The sequence below is a fragment of the Hylaeus volcanicus genome, chromosome 4, assembly GCF_026283585.1.
Source record: "Hylaeus volcanicus isolate JK05 chromosome 4, UHH_iyHylVolc1.0_haploid, whole genome shotgun sequence".
Taxonomy (NCBI): Eukaryota; Metazoa; Arthropoda; class Insecta; order Hymenoptera; family Colletidae; genus Hylaeus; species Hylaeus volcanicus.
In genome coordinates, this window is record NC_071979.1 from 17,833,216 (window position 1) to 17,860,257 (window position 27,042).

The 27,042-nt window shown below is 40.6% G+C and overlaps 2 protein-coding genes across 5 annotated transcripts in view; one reads left to right on the forward strand and one right to left on the reverse strand.

The window, feature by feature from the left end:
* The first annotated feature begins 1,281 nt into the window (after positions 1-1,281).
* On the forward strand, positions 1,282-3,796 carry LOC128874941 (septin-2). Of its 3 annotated transcripts, XM_054120134.1 has the most exons (8): positions 1,282-1,419; positions 1,696-1,813; positions 1,900-2,236; positions 2,316-2,427; positions 2,511-2,703; positions 2,864-2,991; positions 3,067-3,240; positions 3,318-3,796. In XM_054120134.1, the coding sequence occupies exons 1-8, from the start codon at positions 1,390-1,392 to the stop codon at positions 3,483-3,485; spliced, it is 1,260 nt and encodes a 419-aa protein (XP_053976109.1). In that variant the 5' UTR covers positions 1,282-1,389; the 3' UTR covers positions 3,486-3,796. The 3 variants fall into 3 exon arrangements, with proteins under 3 accessions (XP_053976109.1, XP_053976110.1, XP_053976107.1); XM_054120135.1 differs by lacking the exon at positions 1,282-1,419 and having other exon boundaries at positions 1,553-1,813; positions 3,118-3,240; XM_054120132.1 differs by lacking the exon at positions 1,282-1,419 and having other exon boundaries at positions 1,567-1,813.
* Positions 3,797-3,886: 90 nt separating this feature from the next.
* LOC128874940 (growth arrest-specific protein 2-like) overlaps positions 3,887-27,042 on the reverse strand; it is a 36,007-nt gene continuing 12,851 nt past the window's right edge. The window contains exons 2-9 of one of the 2 annotated variants that reach the window (XM_054120131.1): positions 23,824-24,233; positions 13,164-13,288; positions 12,849-12,990; positions 11,313-11,559; positions 9,208-9,469; positions 8,491-8,616; positions 7,748-7,834; positions 3,887-4,726 (exon numbers count right to left, since the gene is read on the reverse strand). In XM_054120131.1, coding sequence (XP_053976106.1) covers positions 4,652-4,726; positions 7,748-7,834; positions 8,491-8,616; positions 9,208-9,469; positions 11,313-11,559; positions 12,849-12,990; positions 13,164-13,288; positions 23,824-24,043 — 1,284 coding nt within the window. In that variant the 5' untranslated portion in view covers positions 24,044-24,233 and the 3' untranslated portion in view covers positions 3,887-4,651. Of the gene's footprint in view, positions 7,835-8,490; positions 8,617-9,207; positions 9,470-11,312; positions 11,560-12,848; positions 12,991-13,163; positions 13,289-23,823; positions 24,234-27,042 lie in introns of both variants that reach the window. The other variant, XM_054120130.1, reaches the window with a different exon arrangement.

Genomic DNA, 27,042 nt, shown 5'->3' on the forward strand with positions numbered 1-27,042 from the left:
TAATTGTTAATCGCAATTACAGATTCGGTTCTATAACAGTTGATTTGCCATCGAACTCGATTGAAATCGTGATTGTCTGACAATGATGCAATTATGCAGTTACAATAAACTCTGCGAATCCATAAATTGTATAAATTTATAAATTTAATACAAGTTGTCTATACAGGAACAATACAATTGTAAATATGTAAACGTTATACATTGGGATTGAGTAGTTAGAATTGTTATCACATGCGATTAACTGAAGTACTCCAACAAATTGAATATATTTGAATATAGAAAAATTCAACAGAAAGTTCTAGCCGTATTTCAAACACGCTGAACAAAAATACGATACTCGAGAAATAATAATTGCACAAGCCCGGCCATTTATTTGTCTTTCATTGTCTGCGGCTATGCGAACGCAAAAGGACGAAATGAAAATTTTAATAGGACACGGCTGTGAATTATTTTCCAAACGTAATTGAAAACGGAATCTGTAAATATTTTATATTCCTTTGCCCGTGTAGACATAATCCGTAATAATATTATCGATTAATCACTGCTTTTTCATTGAGTGAATCATTTATCAATTGAACCACTGAATTTATAATATGTTTTAATAATCGTTTTTATATAAATTGTGTTTAACAATTCGACAAACGTATGACAACTAAAGATTGTAAATTTACCGAACATTTCAATTTTCATTTAATGCTATTTCATTTTTCGCCACGAAAAGGATAGTTTTGACTAATTCGTTTAAAAAGTGTTTAAAAAGAAATGTCTACTTTAATAGTGTGTATAATATTGCTCTATAAAGATAGACATACGCTTTCTAATACGTAGGCGGCTATTTGTGTCACTTGTCTGTGATAGGAAAAGTGTCTGGGCGGCTATTTGTCGACACTCGTCCGCAAAGGGATAAGTACTGATTTCAGTGGCGCCATCGGTGGGTGAACGCCCAAGTTTGTAATGAAAATAGTTCTCACAGTTTTTCTAAGATGGCACCACCGATACCTTTTAATCGATTATTCTTTATTTTTCATAAATACGTAAATACTTAATACGATTCTTTGTTTTATAACACTACAGTAAACAAAATATTTTAATACATTACTTAAACGCAGCAAATACATTTTTATTTGTAAATGTAGCAACAATTATCGACACTCTAGGTAGTAAGGCCATCTACTAGCAATAGTGAGAATTATTCTTACGACAAACTTGGGCATTTTCCCACCGATGGCGCCATTAGTACAATAACCGGTACCCCTTGGGGTCGAGTGTCGGGAAATAGTCGCCCACGTTTGCTTTCCTGGATGCACCCACTATCAATGATGGCGCATGTATGAGTGGTACTACAGAGAACTGCAGTATGAGTAAACGCACGCGTCACTAGTAGTAAAAATGGCGTCGGCGGATGTAGAGCGTATAAAGGTACGTGTTGATTTGTTTCAATTTTACGCGTATGCTACGTTACTTCTGACTGTTTTTGTCACTGGAAAGGATCATTTAAATGCCCTTTCTTGTGTTCAAGTGTAAATCTAAGCTATCGTCAACGTATGTGTAGTGTTTACAGCCTGAAGGGCGTTGGTCTGTCTTCTGTCATAACAACAGTACTTTCGTCGAAGCGTTCTCGCTCCATTTATAGATAGTACTGTTAATATCCGGTCAGGTATGTTCGTAACATTTATGCAAAATTTGTACTTCCAGTTGGAATCCTCTTTGCGTAATTTGAAATTATCCGGTCACGTTGGATTCGATAGTCTTCCGGATCAATTGGTGAATAAATCAGTTCAAAATGGATTTGTGTTCAACATCCTCTGTATTGGTATGGAAAACACTTTGCCATATGCTAAGCATGTGCTTCAGATTTTAGAGTATTGTTACTACAGTGGTGGTTGGGTGTTACAATAGGTGAGACAGGGCTTGGAAAGTCTACTCTCATGGATTCCCTTTTCAATACAAGTTTTGAGTCTACTCCAAGTCCACATAATCTACCATCTGTGAAGCTTAAAGCTCACACATATGAATTACAAGAGAGCAATGTTCGGCTGAAGCTTACTATTGTCGATACAGTTGGATACGGTGATCAGATTAATAAGGAAGATAGCTTCAAAGCAGTTGTTGATTACATTGATGCCCAGTTCGAGGCATACTTGCAGGAAGAGTTGAAAATAAAACGCTCTCTGGCAACATACCATGATAGTCGTATTCATGTTTGTCTATATTTTATTTGCCCTACTGGTCATGGGTAAATATACAATACAAAATGCTTTTCATAGATATTAATACCTCGGCAATCTTACTCAGCCTCAAATATGTAATTGTAGATTAAAATCCATCGACCTTGTGTGTATGAAAAAACTTGACACAAAAGTTAACATCATTCCAATTATTGCTAAAGCTGACACAATATCTAAAACAGAATTACAAAAGTTCAAGGTACATCGTAAAAACTATGTCGTAATCCTCGAGGTATTGTTAAATTCACGCGTTATATTCAACATGAATTTTTCGCGTTGCAGGGTAAGATTATATCCGAATTACAAAATAACGGAGTTCATATTTATCAATTTCCTACCGATGACGAAAGTGTATCGGAAGTAAATTGTAGCATGAATGCGCACGTACCTTTCGCAGTAGTCGGTAGCACCGACTTCGTTAGAGTTGGAAACAAAATGATGCGCTCTCGACAATATCCATGGGGCACGGTGCAAGGTAAAAAAAATTACCCATAAGCTAAAATTTACACATATTGAAAAAATTGATTGATCACAATGTTAAAAGTCAGCTGACTCGTCTTCGCTACGTTCAAATAAAACGTACCGCTACGAACGTAGCGAAATGTTTGATTTGATTAAAATATTCTTTATTGTAGTGGAAAACGAATCCCATTGCGACTTCGTCAAATTGCGTGAAATGTTAATAAGAACAAATATGGAAGACATGAGGGAGAAAACGCATTGTCGTCATTACGAACTATATCGTAAAAAGCGATTAGAACAGGTAATTGCTTCTGCGAGGTATTAATTCCTACGTGTTTCAAAATGCCACTATCAATCTTTACTTTCCTGCTCTTAGATGGGATTTAGCGATGTTGATAGTGAAAATAAACCAGTTAGTTTTCAACAGACCTGCGAAGCAAAGAGATCCATCCATTTGCAAGAGCTCCAACAGAAGGAGGATGAAATGCGGCAGATGTTCGTGGCACGGGTGAAAGAGAAGGAAGCTGAATTGAAAGAAGCCGAGAAGGAGGTATGAATATATATTTCTGTTAAACGTCGATATGTTTCGGTTCTTTTTATAAGTTCGTTCGCGTATGTACCTTCCAGCTTCACAACAAATTCGATAAACTGAAAAAAGATCACACGGAAGAGAAGAAAAAGGTGGAGGAGAGCAGAAAGAAACTCGAGGACGATATTATAGAATTAAACAAACGAAAGATACAGTACTCTCAACTCCATCATACGCTAACGCTAGGAAAAAGCAAGAAGAAATAAAAACGTTCACCATTGACGATACATCTTGTAACAAATGAATACAACTAAATAAATACGACGCCTCACATACATTCTAACTCTATACGAGTATTATTATTTTAACTACTTGACGGATGAAGTTGATCATTAAATTCTCCAAAGTTCACGAGCGCTGAAACTTCTATCGTCTTCTTATATGAATTATGTATAATTGTAGGTTTTACTTGTGTCAGACTGATTATTATGACCACAGTGATGTTTACCAAACTTAATTTACTTTTTGTATTAACATGTGCACCTTAAGGAAAGTAAAAATATATTTGTTACTTATAGATTCGTCTTTAAAACTCACCCTCCAATCCCCACTTCAATGAAATATAAATACGATTATGATCATCGTATTATACGATTCATCGACGAGATTCGTAATTAAATATTTTATTGTTCAACAAAATATAACAATTAACATAATAGTATCGTACTTACATAAACCTAACGTTATTAGCCATACGTGTTACGTGAAATATACGAGACGTTTACAACCTAGGTTTTACAAAAGCACGTTTTGAGTACAAACATTAAGCGAGAATTGAAAATAGTATATGCGATATGATCGTATCACAAATCACGTAGAAACAAATTGAAAATGGCTATCGTGCGACGAAATACGTATCAACAAATCACTGCACAGACTTCCGCGGATTCGGTGCTTTGTTTCCTAACAAAATTTGCAAGTATTGCAGCATTAGATAAATGCTATTATTCCAAGGACAACGTTACACGATAGCAACCTATAAATGCGTAATGTCCGGTTTTACGAGGAAAATATTTTCGATACCCTGCGTAGAAGCAAGCAGGTACAAAATAACTTAATTAAACTATATAGACAGACTTATCGATTAATATGTTTACAATAATATAATATGGCGGAATTGTTTCATTCGCGCGTAGCAAAGATGATATTACATAATAGGTAGCGAAGTAAATTTATCCTGTTCGCCGTTACGTCGCAATACATCATTTACAAATAAATACAGTCTCCAACGCCAATACAAACAAAATGTGTTAACGAAATTATTAGATGCGTACTACGCGTTGAACAATACGAAGTGGAAGGCTATGATACAGTCAATTTAGGGGAAAAAGTCTAACAAAAGAGAAAAATAAATCCTCGAACGACAATAGCCTCAACGTGCCGACATTACTCGTCGCGCATTTCTTTGCTTTGGTATTCCTTTGCACATTCCTGTGCCCTTGCATTTCTGTGAACCCAACAAACACAACGCGTTGTAAATTTCGACGATATCGCCCTTCGCATTCCTTATCCTATATGTTTATTATAAAAGTACAAAACATATATTATGGCAGTTATCATGAAGCATTTTGCAAGATAGCCGATTTAATTACGTTATCGATTATGTGCCAAAGTGTAATCATTACTTCAGGGTCGGCGGATATGATAGCCAGATATGGAATGAAAAAATGTTTCGAAAACCAAGATATCGTTTCACCGATTCGTATAAAGAAAGAATTAACACTAAGGTTGCTAACGTTTTGGAAAGAATACGTTCTCTCTTGATAAAACGTATTTGAGAGTCATAACAAAATTCTCACGATACGAATTTTGAGTTTTCTCTTTTATATATAATATAATCTATTTATACTTACATATAAATAGATTATTATATACTTTTACTCAATCGTGTTCTTCTTTTATACATAATGTAATTGGCAACCTCATTCGTGTCGACTGCTCGACGCATCATGTAACAACATTTTGTCAATTTATTAGTTCAATACAAATAAATACAATGAATTATCGAACATTGTAACCGACCCTGTCATCAGTTATAGCCTATATGCCTTATATTGCTTACCACGAAAAATATTTTAAGTGCACTACGAGATTCGCCTTTGCAAGATGTAGCAATGACCAAGTACAAGTAATATCAAATATTCAAGTTTCACGCAACGTAGATTGTACCTAACAATCTGGAGAATCTGGACAGGATTATCTTATCCCTTATATTGCATTTCTACGAGACGGAATCGTTCATTCGAAGAGTACAATTTCCTGTAGCATTAAGAGGTCAGGCTCTCGACTTAGGCAAACGTTACCTGAGTCTATAATTGCACTTCCTTATAATCACATGCATAGATCGACTGCCGGAGCTTAAATAGGGACATACGATTCTGAGTCAATTTTTCGTAAGAATCGAACATCCCTAAGCAGAAATAATTTACAGTCGGAACGAAATTAATCAGCTACACCGTTATCCCCACCCTCGTCACTCTATCTGTCATCCAGCTAACGTGAACTGTTTACATGTTAGAGTTATGCAACTTTGTCACTAGAAACGAAACTGATACGATACATATCGATAACGTCCAAGCAATTCGATACCAAAACATTTAATAAGAAGCGTCAAAAGGTATTGAAACCTTGCATTGATATCGCGTTGGAATTAATACAGAACGATGTTAACACTATATGACACCGAGCAAGCATCGATATCATTATAAATATATCAAAGACAAGATACCACATCGAATTGATGTAATTACATATATCATTTCAAATAATAAGTAATAATATTTAACGTAAACTCCGAAGTTGCATCGAATGGCGGCAAAATAAAAATATGAATCGAGATCTTGAGTGGCCAATTAATTTTGTTCCAAATGTAGTACGAATTTTGGAATGGGAGCAGAGAATATACCACGGTTATCTTGAATGTAAACGACATTCTGATAACCTGTAACTGGCATCGTTTCGACATACCACTTACGAACTTTGGTCATTGCGGTCGTAAAGCTACCTCTACCAGGTGCATTGCCCTACTACCTATTTCTGTTAGACAATTTCCAAATCAAGCGTTAATATGCCCGTCATCTGTGGTATGCGTGACACTTAACCCTTTCGGTGCTATATAGGATTCGAGAGGCTGGCGTGTTTCATCATGCCGATGAGAGTTCCACGCACGAAATGCTTCGATTAAAAACTTTTTAAACGATCCCAGCATCGAAAGGATTAAACGTTTAAGCGACGAAGCGAGTGAATATTGTACGAAAAATAATTTTGTACTTTTATCGTACAATCAATGAAGTGAATACAGTACAAACAAATATACACGTTGCACTTATGCACGGGGCACGTAACTCGAAGCTACTTCGATAAATCGTATATATAAAAGTGTTTATAATCGTCAAATTTTGTAAATGGAAATCAATTCTTCCTATTAACTAATTACTACTCTTGATGTTCGCTTTCCCGATACGTCGTACAAACTTAAAATACAGATCATCAGCGTCTGATCGTTAAGAAAATGAGGTTCAAAGAGGGAGATACCAGTCTCGATGATATGAATTTATTTTGATGTCATTCACAAAAGCACAACAAACTCGCCGCAGTTTTAGAATAGGGAAGAAATTGATTTTCATTCAAAGTACTCGCTGTGACCACAAATTATTGAGAGTTACGATAAATAGAAAAATGTTAGTACTGTTACGTAACCTCTGAACGTCAGAATATTCGTCGGAATCAATCCTCGAAATTACTGAATTGATTCTAGTCACCTGCCCCCTGAATACTCGAACTTCGCGCAAGAAGATTGCATATTAACACACTTGCAAGGACGTACGTGAAACGTTAGTGCTCCCCAACCGTATTACATGACAAGGTAATAAAAAATAGTGCCATCCCCTGTATAACTTATCCATCTAAGAAATAGGTGCACTTGGTACCAATGTGTACATGATTACGAGAATAGAAGTGATGTAATCGTGAGATAGCATAGGCGTAACATAGACCACGCATCCCTGGAGACGTTCGCTGATAGATACGCGGAAGAACCCTCGAAATTCCTCGATTTCGTGAACGCACAGTGGTTGGAAAGAAGGAAAGTCTCAGGTTTTGGGGTTCGTTTTCGATTAATGAAAATTCAGGGATATACCGCGTCACCCATCGTCTATCCTATCAGCATGGTTCCCTCCCCCCTGACTCGTCACGGTTCAGTCACCTTTGCGTACAAACAACGTTTCGTCTCTGTAACGCCACCTTGTCGACGTGTCGCGCGTGTCGTGTACTCTACTTGTACCAGACGGACTAACAGCAGCATGAACGTGAAGTAGCGTGGACTTGTAACAGGCACTGTGCTTTTAGGCTAGCGGGCCGAGACGAATTCCGGCGGAGGGCTGCGATACTTGGCGCGAATTGGAAGAAAGTTGCTGTGCTTGTTGCCGTGGGGTGAAGGCGGCGTGCTCTCGCGGTTGAGGGTCCTCACCTGACAGGGGTCATGCCTCGCCAAAAAATGCTCCAAGGTGTCCCAGCCACCGCCTACCCTGACCATCATGTGTCTCCCCTTCAAAAGCTGCGAACACGAAAGTAGCACGACGATCATTAGCAGCTGGCAAGATTTCACCCGGTAACGCTTTTAATAATTCAAGGAGCTTTGTTCGCTGTAACGATTCAACACCTGGCGTTTGTAGAAAAATGATTATACGAAGTAAATCGTATAGCCAATTATACGTGCTGCTTTTGCACAATCGGCACCGCTTTTCGGTGGTCGGTGCGTATGTATGAGTGTATGTGTGAGAATCAATATTTAGGAAGAACCGAGAAAAGGCCAAAGTCAGTCTTAGCTCGGACGCCTTAAAGACCATTTTTATTAATAGTCTTTTATAAAACTTACGTTGTTTTCGCTCAACCATTCACAAAATATTTTTAACCCTGTCAGACCTTGTGTCCACAATTGAGGATATAAAATTAAAAAAAATTACCGACATTATCGTTTAGGACGAATGTCCTTATTTGTGCACATGAAGAAAGACCAGTTTCTTTCGAAAACTACACTATTAGGACCTTTATTTAATTTTTTCCCTACTAGTTCAAGTTAACCCTAAAAATTAAATTACATTAGTACGAGTAAAAAAAAAAAAATTCAGGTCTGAAAGGGATAAATTGCTTATTCGCGTTAGTCGTTCCATAACGCTGGAAGATGAAAGGATGATTCAAGAGGCTACGTACTCTGATGAAGACGTTTCTTCCGGCGATGTGGTAACGGCCTTCCCCAACCTTGCGCACCTTCAACTTGGAGCACTTCTCCGAGGGACACTGACAGAGTCTCTGGACCGCCTCCGTCGCTCTCCTCACCTAAAAACAGCAGGGAACATCGCGCTAAGTAAAAATTGCCCACAAAACGGTGGCAGCGTATTTTTAAGTCGACGCGATGGACGAAGAGTGATCGACCATCCCTAAAGATAAATCGCTGTGTCGTTCTCTCAGGAAAAGTCGAAGATGCTCAGTCTCGCGACGTCCGCTGTTTCGTATGCAGGAATTCGACATGCATGGGTCCGCGAGCGTGCAAACGCATACGTGAAAAAGCTTAAACCGAGCTGTTCGCGTCCATTGTGCCTTTCTTTATCCCTTCCTCGTTCTTCGCCATTCATAGCGAACGTGACGCGATGCAACTTGCGCGTCCAGCGGCGTATAAAGATTTCCCACGAGGAATTTCACCCAGTTGACCATCTTTGACTCTGTTTGTAGGTCTGATAGGTCTAAATAGAATATTCAATATGTTTAGAGACAAATTTGCATGAGTAGGTAAGTCATTATTCACCAAAGAGCACTTCTTTTCGATAAGAGATCCTGACATCCACACTTCTACTTATTTCGACTTCGGTCAGTGTCTTCGAAGGTTCGCTATAAAAATAATATTATTTCGAGCTTGAATCGTTACTACACCTTGCGATCGAGTTCCGTTATAGGCCCCGTGTGCTCTGGCGGTTCGGCTGGCGAGGGCAAAGGTGAGCAAGACGGCGATGGAACTTCGTCTGGATCTTCGGCGCTTCCACGGGACCAGTCGTCCTCTGTCGTATCACTGGGCACCCCATCGCTACCTGCTGGCCCATTATCGCTCACCGACCTTCGCATTTCGGGCTCGTGCGTTGTACCAGTCGTGGGATCCAACCAATGCGTTCCTGTCGATGCAACCTCCGACGCTGAACTGCAAAACATCAGTGCATTTGAAGTATCTATCAGTACGTCTACTAGCTCTCATTCTAAAGCAATTATTCCTCCACAGGAAGAATTATAATGGCTTCATTTAATTTAGAATTTTAAACACAGTTCTTTTAGTAATATCAAATCTGAATGCACCTAACTTTTAGTTGGAATAAACCATGTACTTCAAATTTACCGATATTGGCATAACAATGTAATCAATATTCTAGCCGCGACAGTGGAATACAATAGCAAACAAATACCTAACGGTGCGCGACAAACGTGAAATCATAATAGTGATCGCGGTGACTGAATTATCTGATCACCATACTACTATATCTTCGAAATTAGTTAACCCTATTTCAATGATAACTACCAAAAACTCCAACAAAAGTGTAATTGATAATTATGCAATTTCAATAAAGAAATTCGACATACATGGATGAAATGGACTTGCTCGATACTTCTACTATTAAGCAGTCAACAACTCGTACGTTTATCTCGGAATCATTCGATAAAAACGCTGAAAAGGATTTTCATTTCACTGCCATCGTTAAACGAGGCGCGTACCAGTAACACGATACAACAATTATCGTCTTCATTAAAAAGTATCTGCGGGGAAGTTTTTATGACAACGGTAGTTAAGAGAGCAGTTCTGTTACTTATCATAATTACGCCAGCGTATCGTCTACGTCTACGGGTTCGGCGTAAATACCGTAAGCTTTACACGCTACGAAACACTGCCACTCCTACGGCATTGCGTTACGGTTGAGGTAAGCGTACGGCTGTCTTTCTGAGAATGTAACGCCTCGCAGATTCGCCCATTAAGCGAATCCTTTTTCAGCAAACGGAGAGCCTCGTCCTTCTGACAACATGTTTCGTCGTCGAATCACGTTTCAGCCATGCGTACGCATGGTCGTCAAACTTGCAGCGAGGTAAAGGTACCAGTAACTGACCATCGGGGTGGAAAGGTAAGATGACGTCAACACCTTTTAACCCTTTGCACTCGACGACAGTTTCGTTACAGAAAGCTAACATTTTAAATGACTAAACCTTCTTCTACCATGACTGGAGAATCGTGGAAGCAAAGTGTTTTACTACTACTTCAAAGTGTACCAGCTCAGGAAGCTATTTATGATCGCTACGAACAGTTCAAGATTCAATGAAATCTAAATTGTAAGATAAACAAAGACTGTCGCTTCTAAATCGCCCCTCGAATGAAAAGAGGGTAACCTTCAGTTACCCCACGAGGGTCAATATGGGTTCACGTGTTTTTAAAATTTGCAACATTTCCATATGAGCAGAAGAGGCATGAGTCTCAGGTATGAAGTATAGCATAGGACCATCATCAGTTCTCCCGAAGCAGTCAAGTCAGGTGGGAAGTTTTGTAGAAAGTTTTTGTTAATAATGAAATTGCAATGATGTATATCGAGAAGAGAAATCCATTTGTGGCCTTTTGTATTACATACGAAACAAATTCCTAAATTTATAAACCTTTTGCACTCGAGGCTTCTTTTTGTGGTATCTATCAGCAACTCGAAAAGCTTTCTTAGCATTCTATTGTCTCGAATGGTAAGCTTAGATTTGAGAATCAGATCACCTTTATGTTACCAACAATCATTTTATTGTCAAACCTAGTGGTGACAAAGAGTCACCTCTCGAGTGCAAACGGTTAAATGGCGACTTCAGCGTCACTATTCCTCGAAAAGAAAGTCCGGTTACCCTGATCGAACGTTACCACCTGAAAATCTAATTATTCTATCGTGCCTACTCTCTGTGACGGTTGGTTGCACCTCAACAAGCTGATTTCCATAGTTAATTTCAGTTAATTTCCGTAGTACACGTACCTGCTGTGTTTGATTTTCTCTGGTTGCGGCCTGGGCGTCGCGGTGGGAGACGGCGATTGGAATTGCCAGGAGACGAGGCTGCTGTGAGATATACCGCTGTCGGACAAACAGTGAAGATCCCTTTCTTGCTCCTCAGCAATTTCCCTCTCGAGTTGAACTAGTCCCGGCGGCTCCACGGAATATATCGATGCCAATCGAGCCACTTCCAGCAAGCAGAGCACCACGTTCCGTGGCTGTCCGTGTAGAACTGCGAAATTAAAGATGGTGTGATGTTGAATAATTGCTAGAAATATAGTCATGGAAGTGGTCCGTACAGTGCGTTTAGTCACTTTCAGTGGTATCAAATTTTAACTACATCTTCTGCTTACTGTAGGATTTATTCTAAACATACAGCTTATTTTTTCATCCCATTTTATTTTCGTTATTTAACATTTATTGTTATATGGTTTTACTTTTCGTCGCCTCTACTACTTGGTAATTAACGACGGATTTAATTGGATTTCTGTTTGGTATTTCTTTATTTGGTGTTATTGTTGCTTTCACCTCTCTTGCAATAAGATCTACTTTTTCGTTGCCAGAATTTAACATTTTTATTTATACATAATTTAACATTTAATTCTCGTGACATTCTCATACCTAGCAGAATTTTCTCATCTGCCTTGTACTTTTAAATTAAATTTCAGTCTAGGTCTGTGTCGCGAAACGGCAGTTCGTCTCGTTATTTTAGCTTGCTGTTTTTTCTCGTGTACTTGAACTTTCATTCTTTTCCACGCTCATTATGGTGAGTGAAATCGTTAAATCCCGGTAAAAACTCAATGTCTGGGTAAAAATTCTTGAAATAATACCGAATATGTAAAAAATCGTTCCCCACCAATCAAACGCGTGACTCGAACCATTTCGAACCTAGGGGTTCCTCTTCTTCGCCGACTGCGTCTCGTGAGGGGCTCGTATTGTTTTCACAGCATTTGAAGCCAGTCGGGCACGAGCAAAGAGCACTCGTGCTCTTTTCGTCTCTCGAAGAGATGCGGTTAATTCGCGACAATTACTTGCGCCTCGGGAGTGTTTTCAATTTGCATATTCGCGCGCAGCCGTAGCGCGACGTAATTGGCGGGGACTTCGCTTTCAATCGACACGGAACACTTGGGATAGACCACGACTGGAGTAAATGCACGGAAACGGATCGATTCGTTCAACTAATTTACAAATCACGATCATTGCAGTCAGAGCAAGATTTATCGTAATGTTGACTCGGTTATTGGATTACTCTTCGGTATACAAGGAATTAGTAATAAGAATAATAATAAAAATGATAGAAAAGGACCTAATAGAGTCGTGCATTGAACAAAATAATATTTTTTTTAATTATCACCATTTTATTTAAATTCATCATTCTTTTCTATACCGAAGAATACCAACACTTGGGGTTGAAAACGTTATGGTAAAGTTTGCTCAGACCGCAGTAATTATGAATGATAATTATTATAAAGCATCCCGTCCGTGTAATCTTTGTAATTGGAATTAATTGCGGTGATTTACCGAGGTCGTCGCTCTCGAACAGGAGGTTCTCGTGGACGCCCAGACGACGACAGAACTGAATGAAGTTCTCCATGTTGTCGCGGGAGAAGAAGCTGCGTCTCGCTGCGTTCTCCCAGCATCGTCCCCTTATCACAGGTGGTGACTAGAAAATAATGATAGAACATCTATTCTTAAAAATAAAACACTCGAATTCTGAATCAAATTAAAATTTGCGTGAATAGTTATCTTCCTATCTTGGCGATAAGGCCATTTTAGTACACTCATCCGTAAAGGGACGAAAAGAACTATCACCCTTGAAGAATAACGATTATTTACCCCTTTCGCTCTTCCAGCGTCGATCGCCAACCTCGCCTTTTCCTGGATAACCCTCGCCAGTCGACACACCACCACGCCATTGTCGAGCGAATCAAAGAAATTGTCTCCCGTCACGTAATCCCCGTCTGAAACAAGGAAAACATTGATTTTACATTACGACGTACATAAACGCAATTCTGGGTTAGTTTCGCAGCCCCCACAACCGCGTCTTGGCGATGGATTAATCGGTGTCGAAGAACGGAACAACGAATCGCGTAAACGGTCGCTTGAAAACTGTCAAGAGCATCGAAGAAGTGGCGTTATTGTCGGGAACAATGGACCAACCCTCTTTATACACTCCAACGTAGTCGAATTCTTCTCCAGTAACGGTAGGGTGACTGTCGCTTTGTCGCGGAAACTTTCGCGACAAGCGTGCACGCATTGTGCGCGAAACGTTGCGTGGTCATTTTTTACTACATTCTTTTGTAATATTCAGAAACTTTTGGTACACTTTATGTATAACTATAAGCATAGTTAGTGAAATTGCAGGACAATCGAGTAGGTAACATTATTGACGATTGTTTTTTGACTATTCTTTCTTATTAATTTTATATATACCGTTACATGAGAGCAACATCTGTCTTTATGCATTCTCCAATATTTATTTGAATGTATATTACAAAGAGAATTTAAAAAAAATAATGTACATTATTTCGTCGCATTTTCAACTTTTTGTTTTATGGAGTTAATCGATGTATGCAATGAACGGCTCAATTATCGAAATCTCCATAGTCCCGTGCAATTTTGAGATTGGATGGTCGTAGACGCCTGTTTTTAGAGTCTTTTAGAATTCATCTTCTTACCACTGTTTCATTAAGGATAAAATCTCTCATGGCGCCAAATCTCTCTTTTCAGAACTAAGTCCTCCAAAAAAAAAGTTTTTGCCAACTTCGATCAGTTCTCTCACTTTGCGAAATCCATCCTTTCCGCGACAGGGCGTTCCTGGGTCGACGAAATTCACACGGGAATCCGCGTCTAATTACCCGTTTCTAGCCCAAAGCGTCCCCTTAAGCTGTGGAGCTCGCATCGAGCCGCATTATTACCCGACGTAATGTCAAACATAAATTAGACCCGTTTGGTTGGAGTATCGCGCGCCAAGTTCCGGGTGACCGAGTTGTTGTACGTCGTCGCGGCTCGCACTTATATACGCTCACGCCCGTGATCTTTCGCAAGATCGAAAGAGGGTGGGCATCCCACGAGAGCGGCCGTTATCACGAGCCCAGCAGCGTACTCTCGATTCGCCCATTGTGTCCCACAGGCCATATGCGAACAATATTCGCGATCCAGATCCGAGCCACGGCATCTGGCGTTCGCAAGCCAACCGTCGTTCGCCACATGCACGTGTGTGTCTTGCAACGTGTGATGGACTTTACTTCACGAGCATTGCCCGTTAAAACGTCTTTTTTTCACTCTTCCAGTGGTTCTGCCCCGGGTGCAACCCTATTGTTACCAGGTCGAGTCACGAGCCTGCGCGCCGGTTCTCATTACCATCCGTATCTGCGAGGCTTTATCGCTCCGTCAGCCCAACCTAGTTCCTATTTCCCATCGTATCCCGCCTATATCTATATACGTGGCACGAATCGTGTCGCGAGTTTTCCTCAGATTCTCTTTTCCCCCCCGGCCGTCGATCGTTCCCCAACAGCGTGGGAGAACGATCAAAGGTGTCTGCGGCGCATACACTCCGAGCTTTATTGGAGGTTCACCCGCGGGTTTGGTCGATCGCTCTGCTCGATGCTATTTTTCGTGAGAAAGACAGGAGTGAGGAAACCGAACCTGCAGCCAAGACGGCGGTAAATCTCGAACGCAACCGTGTGGAAATTGCTTAACCCTGGGGGAACCTTTGGGGAACTCGTCTGGGCCTGTACATATATAGATTGTTTGTGACTCCGATGTGTTGGGTCAGAAGGACTTGATCAAAGTTTGTAATAGGTTATTATAGAACATTAGAATCCATCACAGTCAGTATTTCGGTATTAGGTCCAGTTTCTTAGTTTCCCTTTCTGAAATTGTTCCTTAACACCAATGAAAAATATCAATTTATACGTATACTTCATTTCTGCAGAACTTCAGATTTTTTAGAGCGTATCAATTGCCAATTTTCCCTCGTCTTGTTAGGTTATACAAAGCCTGCGTGAAACGACTGAACCAATACAGTTTTCCAATAGACCCGCAGGTCATAAGCCAATGTTGTTACTTTTACAAAAATCGCGGGCTTCGTTAGGAACAGTGCACCAGCATGCGCTCGAAAAAGAAATCCTGGCCTTGATCCTGTTCGCACGTTGAACGAAATTGAAATGGTTTCGAAGCTGTCACGCACGACTTGACCTACCGTGAGAGTGTCTCGGCTAAGATCATTTCTCGCTTGACCGAGCAGTGAACGGTACGAGTTTCTAATCGACTCGATTTTTCGAGGATTGACCGTCGGGGGAGTCGAAATTCTTAGCTTCCTATTAGATTAGCATCCGCAACCTACATTCTGCTCTTTAGTTCCATGTATGGGCAATATACCCTCCCGTTGGAGTCTTTAGAATTGAGAAATCGTTCGTTGTTGAAGTGATTTTTAGATTATATTTCAGAGAAATAGAGATTCAAGTTGTCACGAGTGGATCACAAAGTGATCGCAATGAATTCGCAAAGTAATCACAAAGTGATCCCAAATGAACTACATAATGATCACTGTGTGATCGTTGCCCAACTCTGCCATGGGAGAATGCCCCTAATCGATAATCGTACGTGAGCAGGTACCGGAATCGAGATCGAGGCGCGTCGATTCGAGCAGAGGATACGGAAGGTGCCTTAGGTAGCGGTTTCGGTAGATAAATCTGAAGCAATCCGAGCTCCATGAATCGTTTCTCACGTTCCCTGACACGGCTGTGTCATTTTGTAGACCTTCGCCGGTTTTGATGAATCTCGATAGCGATTTATCGTGCGCCTGTTCGAAGTTAATTTGCCTCTTCGTGAGGCTACCTCTACTTGGACCGATCGATCGATTTTCGGATCGATCTTGACACTGTACGTTCAATGTGTACATTTCATGCGGCGCACAAGTTAAAGTTGGAAGCACATTGTGTCTTACAAATATTTTTGTGTTCCATTTTTTAGATACTCTTAAACAATTGCTTTTTACAATAAACACGCTTTCCATTTATCTCAATACTCTCGTATGCAGAATGATGAAATGAGTCGACTCGTGTAACAAAAACTCACGTTTTCATTTAAAAGAAACAAATTTGGACACTGATGCTTGGATCAAAGAAAAAAGTTACACCATCAAAGAAGTCCCCGACGCTGGTATACAACATTTCGTATCTACGTTTGGAAATGAGCTACAGCTTGCCCCAGTTTCTGGAATTACCCTGTATAATAGCTCGAGAAGAACTCTCCTTCGTGCATCAATTTCTTCGTGTCCTTGGACAGTCCATTCCCGTCGTTTCATGAAAAGGAAGAACTTCGCTACGGTTTTATTGGACAAGGAGACCGTCCTCTTCTCCCGCTTAATAAGAGAGGATCGCGTGTATCGATAACCACCGTACACCGTGACGTGCATTTCCTTCATATCCTTGATATGCTACCCTTCGGTTTTTAATGGTCGACCTCTTTAATGCGATCCAATCCTTTTTCAGTATCATCGATGTCGTCCTTGGCATTGTTCGATCGTTGCATTAATTCGAGCACGATAAATCACCGCGGTCGCATGTTACCATAAAACATGCTACCAGCGTGACAATTTTTATTTCATCGCTTGGACCACACGCCGAGGATCCTCGACCAAGGACGTCATATTCAGGTCGTTGAGAATTTGCAATTTTTACGGGAGAGAAAAACAAACTGGTAAACGTACGAAGAGCCATTGTCAAGGGAAATTTACATAGACACCTGTGGATCTTCAATATTAAATTATTCTTGCAGTAGAGTGCTACTACATACTAGATGGAAAATTATAAAAATTCATACTCAGTGAAAAAATTGTCCTATCTTATAGTTCTTATTATCGAGGAAATATTTCAGAATTTGTTACACTCAAACTACTTCTGCATTCCTTAACCCTTTCAGATCTGAATTTTTTTCTCGTACTAAAAACTGGTCTTTCTTCATGTATACTAATAAGGACATTCCCCCTAAACGATAGTGTCGGTAATTTTGAAATTCTGTGTCCTAAATTGTGGACGCCAGGTCTGAGTGAGTTAAACTTTTCAATACCAAAAAATAGAAACGCCTAATTCCCCTACCTAGTGAAAAGAATACCCTCGCATCATCGAAAGGGTTGAGGAAAACAAATGAAACGTGTAATCTCGGCTGCAAAGTTTCAAGCCCTCTGGGAACGGAGGGTTGCAAACGAACATCAGTTAAATCACTCGATAATCAATACCTTAATTTCCCCTCTCCGTTTACCACGACTCGGTGCGTCCAAAGATCGGCTCTAACCAGCCTTACGCGATATTGGAGCGAGTCGAGGAAGTCTGGATGGCGGATAAACAGCCAGACTTGAACCGTAGCTCTCGTCTCTGCGATTCACGGCTCGCTGGGCGTCCATGGCCCGTGCCAAACAGTCGACCCGTTCGCGAACCTCGTCTCATCGGCTCCATGACCCGATGAGCTCGCATACGCGCAAGCGTATTAGGAAGGCGTACCCGCCCATTATGCGTAATGCGGCTTCAGGTACCCCGCGATGCAGGGAGAAGAAGTGGCACGAAGGAAGAGGGGTGCCCGACTTCCGGTTGAGTCAGACCCGTTGCGACTGCTGCGAGAGACGCAGGGTGTGGGTCGAAAGGTCCCCCCCCCCCTATTATTCGTGCGTTATTTCAATAATCGACGCTAAATTTTTGGCGATGGAAAGATTCTACGCAAGTTGTACCCCAGTTTCATCAGTGAGACTAACCAAATTCTTCTGTGGCGCTATGTTAGCTTTGTATTGTGTGTCCTTTTTTGTGGAAATTTTTGTATGCTACTAACACCTATCAACTGTTTCTGTATGCTGTATTATTTGACACCTTCGCCTGCTATAGAAGTTTTTTATAACGAACAATTTTGTTCATTATATGAGCCGTTCATTGCACAAATCGACCAAGTGCTTTGATTTTTAAGATTTATTTGAAATTTAAGATTAACTTACATTCTTCACTTAATTTTAAGATTTTTCAAAAAGCGAAATTAATCGATTTGTGCAGTGAACGGCTCATATGTTCATTATTTTACTATTCCGATAGCAGAAATGTGAGAAAATCAAAACTTCAATAGCCACTCTTATAGAAAGACCTGAAACAGAATCAAAAACGATACACTTGATATATCCTCGATCACAAGCCTGAATCTGAATAAAAGTTTTCAGGTGAAAAATTAAATCATGGATGCTACCGAAAAACCACAGGGTCGCGACAGGACCGCCATTTACATTCGCTTACGCATCAAGACCAGACGTAATTGGACATACCCGAAATACGTAATTCAGTTCAAATATCGAAAGCCGTGTCCGCGGTTATTTTTCTGCGCAGCGAGCGCAAACACCCCGGCGTGTCTCTCACCCTCGCATTAAAGTCCCCCTCGATTGAATGCAGACGGGAGAGCTGACCGCCACACGCTGCATTTCAAGCAATCTATGGGTCGGTGCTGAGTGTGGGTGTGCGCTTGAATCGTACACCGGCGAACGATGAATAGTAACTACACGGCAAAGGTACCCACACGGTTCCACGTTAAAGGCTGCCGACCTATCTCCGTCGTTCTGGCTTTGAAGCTACAACGAGAGAGTGGCATGTCAGCGTGATATTGCGATGAGATATAATTAGACGCGTCCGACGTACGTCGATATAATGCTGTTCGATTCGTTGCCAATATTCGGTGAGTCATGGATTCTTTCACATAAACTCTGAATAATAGCTACCGTGCGACAGCGCTTCTCAACCTTCAATGTGGACCTTGAAATATAGCACATTTCGTTGCTGATACTTTTCAACTTTAACCCTTTGTACTCGACGACAGTTTCATTACAGACAGCTAACAGTTTAAAACGACTAAACCCTTCTTCTACCACGATTAAAGAGTCGTGGAAATAAGGTATCTTACTACAGCACTGTATCGAAATAAGCAACGCGGTCGGGACCGGCGGAGGTATGCTATTCGGCTTGATTTTGTTCTCGAGCGAGACGAGGAGGAACTCGTAGATAGAACATGGGGTTTTCAGGATCCAGAAACATCTAACCCTTTGCACTCGGATGTCCCCTATAAGAGGACATCGTAAGTCTAACAAATTTTGTTAGTGACAACGCTTCGAGAAAGCTATAAGAATTTATAATCAAGTCTAATAATACCAAAAAGACACGTTTCCAGAGTTAGATTATTCTATGTAATGCGATTCCTGCCCGCATTTTTTGCAACGTGATGGCGCAGAGTGCAAAGGGCTAAAATTTTTTATCCTCAAGTACCAGAAATTTTAATTTCTCTCTACCGACTCCCAAACGACTGGTCGTGTTTCATTCGTTGCTCTGCGTTCTTTTTTTTTTTTTTTTATATATAAAAATTATGCCCATCTGTGATCTCGGGGACACCACGATGCCAGAGCTTATCCGCGTATTAGTCGTTTTTCATCCAAGACCGCTCGTGTCGCAATCTTTCACGGTGGTCCAGATCTCGTGGCTGGATTCTTCGAGGTCGCGCGAAACCGCGCTCCTCTGCGCCGTTCACCAAAATATATGGCAATGCTGGGAACATTTCGTATGGAGACAACTTGCCCTCGCGTCGATAAGAAACCGGTGAACGGCTGCGAAGATAAAAATATGCCCAGGAGCAAAGCGATTTTTATTCGACTTCTCGATTCGAAGCGGTTGGAACGAGTCGAATCTTCGCGGAAAGACGTTTAAAACGTATCGTTAGTACGACTTCTTCATTTTTAGAGTGAGAGAAACGAGCTTTACCAGAGATCACCAGAAATATACGAATGTGGTAAAAGTAATAATATTAAGAATGATAATAGGACAGGCAGAGAGGTTGAGGCAGAGAGCATGTTACTCAATTCGCAGAATGATACAACTGTGCAAGAGTGAAGTCGTGCGCTCGATATATCGGGACGGTTTTGTTTCACGCATCGACTCGTATTGGCACCGTATTAGGAAAGTACTAGTTCGGAAAGGCGGTCAAACTAGTGCCTGAGATCGAAATAAATGGGTGCATTCAGTGGACTGATCATGAACACTGATCCAATCACAAGAAACCACTAGCACTATATAGTAGAAGATTTCAATATTGACATTTACATTATTTCTTCACATTATTTCGTATCGTCTCTGCTTTGATACACCGCTCCTGCAATGCACCAATGACGACTCTCCGCGAAGCGCTGATTTATAAAAAAGTAAGTCGTCCACTTTGATATCATATATCGAACTTTCGACTTACTCGATCAGCTCAATAAATTTTCTAAATTTTAACACCGTCAAAATGGACGAAACATGAAACAAAACCATTCGACTGAAATTCTGTCCAATATTCAGGGAAAAGGCGAAAATAAATCGATTACTATTATAATATTCACCGTGGAGTTTCATTTTCTAAGCCAAAGTACTTGTGATCGTGTTCAGTGTGATTTTCATGGCTAAAAAGTAGTTCATAACCGACAAGTAATAACTGTCTAAGAATATGTTAAACTCATAAAATATAATAACTGCATTTAGACTCGGGCAAGGGGTGAATACGATTTAAAAAAGGGAAAGTTCGTATGCAAATGTGCGGTAGCGTGAACGCGAGAACTCGGTAAGAAAAAAAAATGCCAGAGAAATCAGAAGCAGCAATAATTTAGAGCGAAAAGTAGGTGAAACGATCGAACAACGTCCAGGGAACGAGTCGTATTCGTTGCCCTTACGAAAAAGTTTTTAAGTTCTTCTGAGAACGCGTCCGTTTCATGCTCATCCCGAGTAATCTAGTTGGAGTCGAGAAAACTTTCACCTACTTTGAAATTCGTCGAACGTATCACGTTGGGGAATCGCGAAACGTATTGGGTATCGACGTTTGCCGCAGTTTGATCTATGAAATTTCCCAGGAAAACAACGAAAGCGAGTTAGTGGGTTGCGGCATAGATTATATCTTGTTTTCCTACGATTTATACAGGGTGAGGTGAAGACATTAATCATGAGCAATTTTTCTATATTTTAATATTAATTATTAATATAAATTAATGTCTCCGACATAAATAAAAATTTGTGATACATACAGTATCATTCAGTGTTCGATTAAACATTAATAACAATTACGGTTCGGAATAAGTATCCGTTCGAGACATTAATCGTGAGAAATTTGTCAATATTTTAATATGTATTGATTAGACCAACTAAATATTAATTTCTGACAGTAGTTAAATTAATTATTAACAAGACTTATTATTTAAACAATGATGGGGAATATGATTTTGCTGTGATATTAATGTTTCACGAATTATTTTGTCGATGAATTCAACGTGCCTTCGAATCGAGCGTTACAGGGTTGTTGTTCGCCTTTCCCCTTCTCTACTTCGAGAGGTACAAGCGAGCCGCGACCCTCGACCCTCGATCGACACAGGTACACGAGGGATGAGAGCTCATTCTTCGACGATCCTTCGGTCGATATGGATCGCGCGTCCGCGTCTCGCGTCCCTCCTATTTGTAGTTTCCCTTAGTTATCGTATCTTGGTATTGGTTGTGGGTATCTTAGTTTGGTTTGGTTAGTTTTAAGGCATGCGTGTATGAGTGTCTGTCCTCTAACAAATAATTATTAATCATTTGTTCAATTCTTTTGTTTGTTCGTAGGTCCATATTGGACTCGCAACTCAGTTCTTCATTTCGGTCACTATTACTTCATGTGATAAGTGAAGTGACCAACTGTGTAACTGGACAGAAAGGTCGGTTGACGTCCTCCTGGTGGATCTGTATTCGAGAGTAAGACAATCGGCTCCTCCGGATCGGTTCTCTACTCCCTGTATCCCGTCTGGTGTAGTCCAGGCTCCCGGCGCAGTGCAGTAAGTCCAAAACGCAGTGAGACGGGTGCAAGTCGGGTCCTATCGTGGCTCCCAGATGGGTGCAGGGTGTGGAGGACTGGTTCGGAGGCGTCAGTCGTCTTCCTCTCGAGTCCAGATCCAACAAGAGGAAACGGGACTGACTCAGTAAGTCCAGTTTCATGGTCGCGTCGCGTCGCGATCTCAATTTAACTTCACCCTCTCAGTTCAAATAATTGTTTGGCAGAGTCAGACATAGACTTTGAAAATCGAAGGGAATTTTCTTTTCCTTTGATTTTCATCGTTTCGTACTTAGTATTAAGCTCGTCGACTCTATGAAGAGTATGGATCTACGTATGTATACTCTATGTAGAGGGAGATCGAAGGAACTTTGATTCCTTCTATCTCCGGGTCTTCAGTCGCAGCAACCTCCACGTGGTGAGACCTGGTAATCGGTATTATTTGTGACGAACAATCCTTCGTTGCGAGTAATATCGAGCTAATGGCTGCGAACTTGTAATAAGATCTTTAGATATAAAAAGTTTAAAGTGTAAAGTGTAAAGTGTAAAGTGAGATTAGATTTAAATTAGCAGAGACAACACCGAGGAGCCGTGTCTGGTACTAGTGGTCCGTAAAAAGACAAAGTATCCAGTATATAATTAATTTTTAGAAAAATTCATTTTTATAAATGATATATTAACATTAACATATTTTTGTTGCAAAATGTTAGTCAGAAAAGTGAATGAAAATTGTGGCTATACAGGGAAATAGCGAAACAAAACAGAAATTATGATTTTAACAGTAGAATTTAATAACACCACCAGAATAAATAAAAATGTCTCCCTGAAAGTTTGTAAACCACCGATATACAGGTCAAACCTTTCCCAAATCGCGTTACATCTGTTTGAAATTACCATTCCGGACACATATCATGCGATTTGGGATTCAAGAAGTCCCTGGGACAATGGCGTCCGCGAAGACGGAGCAATTTTTTCTCATCAGTCGTCTCTCGCGTGACCGTCCCCCGAAAACGCGAAACGAAAGGCCAAATGTTACGAATATCCTTTCCCACGTCCCGCCAGATGCGAGTCTTTTGTGCGGTACTAAAGCTGCGCGTACACGAAACCCGTGCACACGTCACGTACATCCAAAGATGGATAAAGTTGTATTCAAATAATAAATGACGAACACATGCACCCCATAAGTAATTATTTTCTACGTTGGTTGGATCAAAAAATTATTTCCATCGTTATTCATTATTTTAAAATTGATAGACATTTATATTTATGTCTGCAATAAAATTCATAGTTAGCTTCGATAAAAATGAAAACCCAAGAATGTTCAATAATCCATACATGATGGGGCGTACTACCGATCAAATAGTTACATGAATCTGTATCAAATATAACATCGAGCAAATAAATAGTAGAAAGAAAGGATTAAAGTGAAGATTAAAGTTTCACACCCCTACTACAACACGTTACTATAATTGCTAAACAAATTTTTGAAACTCGCATGAATTCAAACCATTAAAACGGAAAGAATGAAAAACATGGTACCATTTTCCACACGTTATTCTCGCTAAACTCTCAATTTTCCTGAAATTCACATTTCCTGGCATTTCGTACAATATTCAATATTCGAATCGTTCGGTAGAGTACTCACTTAACGTTTTATTGATCCAATCGGCCAGGTCCTCCTGAAGTGGCAGCAACTGTCTGCTTTGGGCCGAGTGGAGACGCTCGTGGTAAAACTCGGCGTACTCTTCCTCTTCGGGGGAGGGTCTCGGTACGTCGGCGCGATTGAACACAGTCACCGAAGAGGGCCCCCAGCTGCTGCGATAACGAGTGTGCTGAGAAGACGGGAATCGATTGGCGTACGACATCCTGGAAGCTGAAAGGGCTCGAAGAGCGTCCCGGTGGCCCGCACCGGCCTCCCTCTTCGTCTTCGTCGACGTTTAGTCCCTCCTCGGACGCGGATGTGTCCTGTATTTAGATACCCTGAGAATCCCTTAAGTTCTAGACTATCGAAGAGTCGACGCCGTGCGTTGCGGCGCGTCTGGCAATTACGTGAGCCTGAAAAAAAGAACGGAGGACGTTGGAACGTGTCATCTTGCGAAGGAATGACTATTTAATTTGTAATAACGCTCGAGGAATGAAGATTTAGAAGGTACAAATTCGGTATGGATTGGTACGAAGATAGCATTAAACGATTGTTCGAGTTAGAAGGGTTGCTAATCGATTACTTCTTACTTTCTTAGCGATTTGATGAAGAGGGCTCGTTTACTTTCACGTTCAGGTCAAGGATGTGAACCACGTAAAGTGGAGTCGTTTTTAAAATTAATATTGCGCGAAATAGTTAACTCCAGCAGGATTTATCAAACTCAAATTATCTACTGAATAAGATCTATTGGGCTTGAGAATGATAATTTAGTCCCTTCTCGTGTCAGGTATCCCCGTCCCCAACTTGCCCTCGTGTCATTCGAACGTGGTTTTACGTGGAAATAAGAGAGATTCACAGCTAATCAGATAACTGACTCGTCTTATTCGTGGGATCAAACTGTAGGATGATGCCGGAAGACCTGCCATCGTGGCTTGTTCAGAGGCGAACCGTAACCATAAACGGGACGGAGAATTGAGTGGTTGAAGACCTCCCCAACACGCTTTTGGTACACCGAATGACTGGCAGCAAGGGAACGGAGCGTGTTTCAAGTGTGTTTTGGGAATGAATGGGTTTTATGTTACGGGGATCTGTTTATGGGAGGCTCTCCAACAATGTTTCATAATAGGCTTATGTACGTTTAGCCTTGGGAGGGATGAGACTGCAGCTTCGAGATTTTGGTGGGCGTTGGACGATCTACTGGATCATTCGATGATCGTGCACGATTCAATGTTTTACTACTTTTATTATTGTGTTTAACTCTCTGTTGTAGGTGTTGTATTTTATCTGTCATGGAAGAAATTAAAAAAATAAGATACCCAAACTAAACGATGCGTGGATGAATGTATAGCTCAACTATTATATATGATGTTTGGATAAGAAAATAATTAAAAACTGTAAGAGAAATCCAGCATGAATTATACAACAGCTTCAGAAATAAAATGCTTCCAATTTTTTGATAAATTTGATGCAATTCGTCAAGACTGACCAGCAGATCTACAACTACTTATTAACCAAGAAATGAAACCAAGGAAAAATAAAGTCCTGTAATAATTCGAACTCACTGAAAAATGTAAGTTACTGGAACTCGAACCATCATACTAAATCTGTTCACCAAGGACCCTATATAAATTTTCATAAGCCTCGCGTGCATGCACTGCCACAAACGCCTCTATATTTAAACGACATTCAAACCCGTCATTAGCATTCATCGACAGCCCCTCGGGAACGCAAACGATCTCGTGTAAAAGCATCCACAGTTTTACTGAATCCAGTGCGTAGGTCTGGTCGATTAACCGGAGGAAGTAGTTAAAAACCGAAGGAAAGAGAAAAAAAGAAACGATAAATTCATCGATAAATCGTCGCAGGCTCCTTGGAAGACGCGACTATCGTCTCAGATGACGCAAAACCAGCGGTGAACGTTGATGCAAGTGTATGCACTTGCAGATCGATGAAATGAAATCCCAGTAATCGTCTCGTGTGACTTCGTGTGACAAACCTACGGGTGTCCTTCGACATCGATCTAGTAAAGTGTCGTCACCGACTCTGGCCAATGTAATGTAATCCGTCGTAAACAGCCGACGACCGGAGAACCCGTGTCCAAACGACTGGATCCGATGCTCACCTGTTTTCCCTTTCTCTGGAAACTGTCGAAACAATGATAGTCGATAATAAAGAGGAGCTACGACTTACTATGTAAATTTTATGATCAAATTTTTTTGTGAGATACTCTTCAATACCTTGTAATTGATACCGGAGAGTCTGGTATTTCTCAGCATGAGGCATTTTCGATATAAATTTTTTATAAAGGAAAGCTGAAGTTTCAAAAGTGCCATTATTAAGTCTGTGTTCGCCCTAGCTTGTATGCAAACATTTGAGTCCATGAATGTTTTAACTTCTCCGAAACAGTAGACTAATCAACCGATAAAACAGTTGTAAATTCAATTTCTTTTCTAACACTTCAATTCACTACCGATGACGACTAGTTGGCGATCGCTGGCTTGAAAGATAATTGTGAGGGATGATCAACGAATCTGATTTTTCTCGAGGCGATGGAAGATTAAGATCCGACCGCGAATGTCACGAAACTCGATAGTCGGTCGATTCTATCCTCTCCACGGAGGATAGGATACCCAAGCGACGTTTTCTCATGGTTAACGCGAGTGCGTGGGTGCGAGGTATCACCTCGAGCAGCTCGATGAAGTTCTTCATAAATCAACCGATCGCGGTGATCGATTATACAAACGACAGCCCGCCAATTAATGGCGTTTTCGCGTTATCGTGACAAATGGAGCAGAGAGCGTGTTGGGTCCAAGGTAAAAGCGCCGATGCAACCAACAAACGAAGATAACAAGTTCGCGACAGACGTTGTTTGCTTTAGGACAGGTATCTCTTAATTACCTGGTCTTGCAGTGGAGTGGCAGACGGTGAGAAATCGAGAGACACTGACAATGAGATTCGTCTGCGCGCTCTGGGAAAATCGTTTAGGCTTCAATTGTTATAATTTAATATACTATATCGAGAATAAAAAAATTAGGAATAGCAATTGAATGAAAATTCGGGTAAGAAGCTTCTTTTGGCTAATGGGTTGCTGACCTTCTTCGTGAATAATAAATAAGTTTAACCTCAATTTATTTTGATGATTATTCTTGTAAAAATATATGTAACTCTACTTCTGCAACGTTTTTTCAATTTCCTTAGCAAAATTTAATCGAAAGTCCCTGA

Coding starts and splice junctions, on each gene's coding strand:
- LOC128874941 (XM_054120132.1), top strand. CDS start 1,660: ATGTTCGTAACATTTATGCAAAATTTGTACTTCCAGTTGGAATCCTCT. Junction 1,814..1,899: donor GTTCAACATCCTCTGTATTG/GTATGGAAAACA, acceptor GTGTTACAATAG/GTGAGACAGGGCTTGGAAAG. Junction 2,704..2,863: donor TCCATGGGGCACGGTGCAAG/GTAAAAAAAATT, acceptor TCTTTATTGTAG/TGGAAAACGAATCCCATTGC.